The sequence below is a fragment of the Perca flavescens genome, chromosome 21, assembly GCF_004354835.1.
Source record: "Perca flavescens isolate YP-PL-M2 chromosome 21, PFLA_1.0, whole genome shotgun sequence".
NCBI lineage: Eukaryota > Metazoa > Chordata > Actinopteri > Perciformes > Percidae > Perca > Perca flavescens.
The window spans coordinates 2,073,084-2,075,583 of record NC_041351.1 but is presented as its reverse complement, the minus strand read 5'-3'; the positions used below and the strand labels follow the sequence as shown (position 1 = coordinate 2,075,583).

General features: G+C 40.2%; 1 protein-coding gene across 1 annotated transcript in view; it reads left to right on the top strand.

Moving 5' to 3' along the window:
* Window positions 1-2,500, top strand: part of ankfn1a (ankyrin repeat and fibronectin type III domain containing 1a) — a 128,952-nt gene that overhangs the window by 125,664 nt on the left and 788 nt on the right. Inside the window, exons 22-23 of the mRNA XM_028568508.1 lie at window positions 967-1,035; window positions 1,751-1,819. Of these exons, the coding sequence (XP_028424309.1) occupies window positions 967-1,035; window positions 1,751-1,819 (138 nt within the window). The remainder of the gene's footprint in view (window positions 1-966; window positions 1,036-1,750; window positions 1,820-2,500) is intronic.

Below are 2,500 nucleotides of genomic sequence, written 5' to 3'. Positions count from 1 at the left end.
TGTCATGTTTTCACTTTTTCCGACGTTTTTTTCGACTATTTTGCCACTTTTTCCGACGTTTTTGTCACTTTTTCCGACGTTTTTGGGCACTTCTTTCCTATGATGGCTGAGGAACTTTCTCCTGGCTTCTTTAGGACTTTATGTCGACCAAACTGTAGCGAAAGACTATATGACACATCCAATAATACAGTCAATTATATTTTACTTTTTCGATTAAGTAAAAGCCTTTCAATAAACTGAACATGTCCGGCCCTGGATGTGACTCTTATTTTCCAGCGTGGCCCTCTGGGAAGTTGAGTTTGACACCCTGCAGCAGATAAACTAACCCTGTTTCCCTCCTACAGGTACAGCGTGTGCCCCCCACAGACTTCCCCTTCTCCCCTGAAACTGACAGACCCTAACCCTAACACTTTTTCCGGCGTTTTTGCCACTTTTTCCGGCGTTTTTGTCACTTTTTCCGACTTTTTGTCACTTTTTCGGCGTTTTTGTCACTTTTTTTCGACGTTTTTGCCACTTTTTGAAGTTTTTGTCACTTTTTCGACGTTTTTGCCACTTTTCCGGCGTTTTTGTCACTTTTCCGACGTTTTTGCCACTTTTTCCGACTTTTTGTCTCTTTTTTTGACTTTTTGTCTCTTCTTCCGACTTTTTGCCACTTTTTCTGATGTTTTTGTCACTTTTTCCGACATTTTTTGTCATGTTTTCACTTTTTCCGACGTTTTTTCCGACTATTTTGCCACTTTTTCCGACGTTTTTGTCACTTTTTCCGATGTTTTTGGGCACTTCTTTCCTATGATGGCTGAGGAACTTTCTCCTGGCTTCTTTAGGACTTTATGTCGACCAAACTGTAGCGAAGACTATATGACACATCCAATAATACAGTCAATTATATTTTACTTTTTTCGATTAAGTAAAAGCCTTTCAATAAACTGAACATGTCCGGCCCTGGATGTGACTCTTATTTTCCAGCGTGGCCCTCTGGGAAGTTGAGTTTGACACCCCTGCAGCAGATAAACTAACCCTGTTTCCCTCCTACAGGTACAGCGTGTGCCCCCACAGACTTCCCCTTCTCCCCTGGGGGCTGACAGACCCTAACCCTAACACTTTTTCCGACGTTTTTGTCACTTTTTCCGACTTTTTGTCACTTTTTCCGACTTTTTGTCACTTTTTTTCGACGTTTTTGCCACTTTTTTTTCGCGTTTTGCCACTTTTCCGACGTTTTTTTGCCACTTTTTTCGGCGTTTTTGTCACTTTTTTTCGGCGTTTTTGCCACTTTTTCCGACGTTTTTGTCACTTTTTCCGACGTTTTTGCCACTTTTTCCGACTTTTTGTCTCTTTTTTTTGACTTTTTGTCTCTTCTTCCGACGTTTTTACCACTTTTCTGATGTTTTTGTCACTTTTTCCGACATTTTTGTCATGTTTTCACTTTTTCCGGCGTTTTTTTTTCGACTATTTTGCCACTTTTTCCGACATTTTTGTCATGTTTTCACTTTTTCCGGCGTTTTTTCGACTATTTTGCCACTTTTTCCGACGTTTTTGTCACTTTTTCCGACGTTTTTGGGCACTTCTTTCCTATGATGGCTGAGGAACTTTCTCCTGGCTTCTTTAGGACTTTATGTCGACCAAACTGTAAGCGAGAAGACTATATGACACATCCAATAATACAGTCAATTATATTTTACTTTTTCGATTAAGTAAAAGCCTTTCAATAAACTGAACATGTCCGGCCCTGGATGTGACTCTTATTTTCCAGCGTGGCCCTCTGGGAAGTTGAGTTTGACACCCCTGCAGCAGATAAACTAACCCTGTTTCCCTCCTACAGGTACAGCGTGTGCCCCCCCACAGACTTCCCCTTCTCCCCTGGGGGGCTGACAGACCCTAACCCTAACACTTTTTCCGACGTTTTTGTCACTTTTTCCGACGTTTTTGTCACTTTTTCCGACTTTTTGTCACTTTTTCGACGTTTTTGCCACTTTTTCGGCGTTTTTGCCACTTTTTCCGGCGTTTTTTTGCCACTTTTTCGACGTTTTTGTCACTTTTTTCGACGTTTTTGCCACTTTTTCCGACGTTTTTGTCACTTTTTCCGACGTTTTTGCCACGTTTTCCGACTTTTTTTGTCTCTTTTTTTTGACTTTTTGTCTCTTCTTCCGACGTTTTTACCACTTTTTCTGATGTTTTTGTCACTTTTTCGACATTTTTGTCATGTTTTCACTTTTTCCGACGTTTTTTTCGACTATTTTGCCACTTTTTCCGACATTTTTGTCATGTTTTCACTTTTTCCGACGTTTTTTTCGACTATTTTGCCACTTTTTCCGACGTTTTTGTCACTTTTCCGACGTTTTGGGCACTTCTTTCCTATTATGGCTGAGGAACTTTCTCCTGGCTTCTTTAGGACTTTATGTCGACCAAACTGTAAGCGAGAAGACTATATGACACATCCAATAATACAGTCAATTATATTTTACTTTTTCGATTAAGTAAAAGCCTTTCAATAAACTGAACA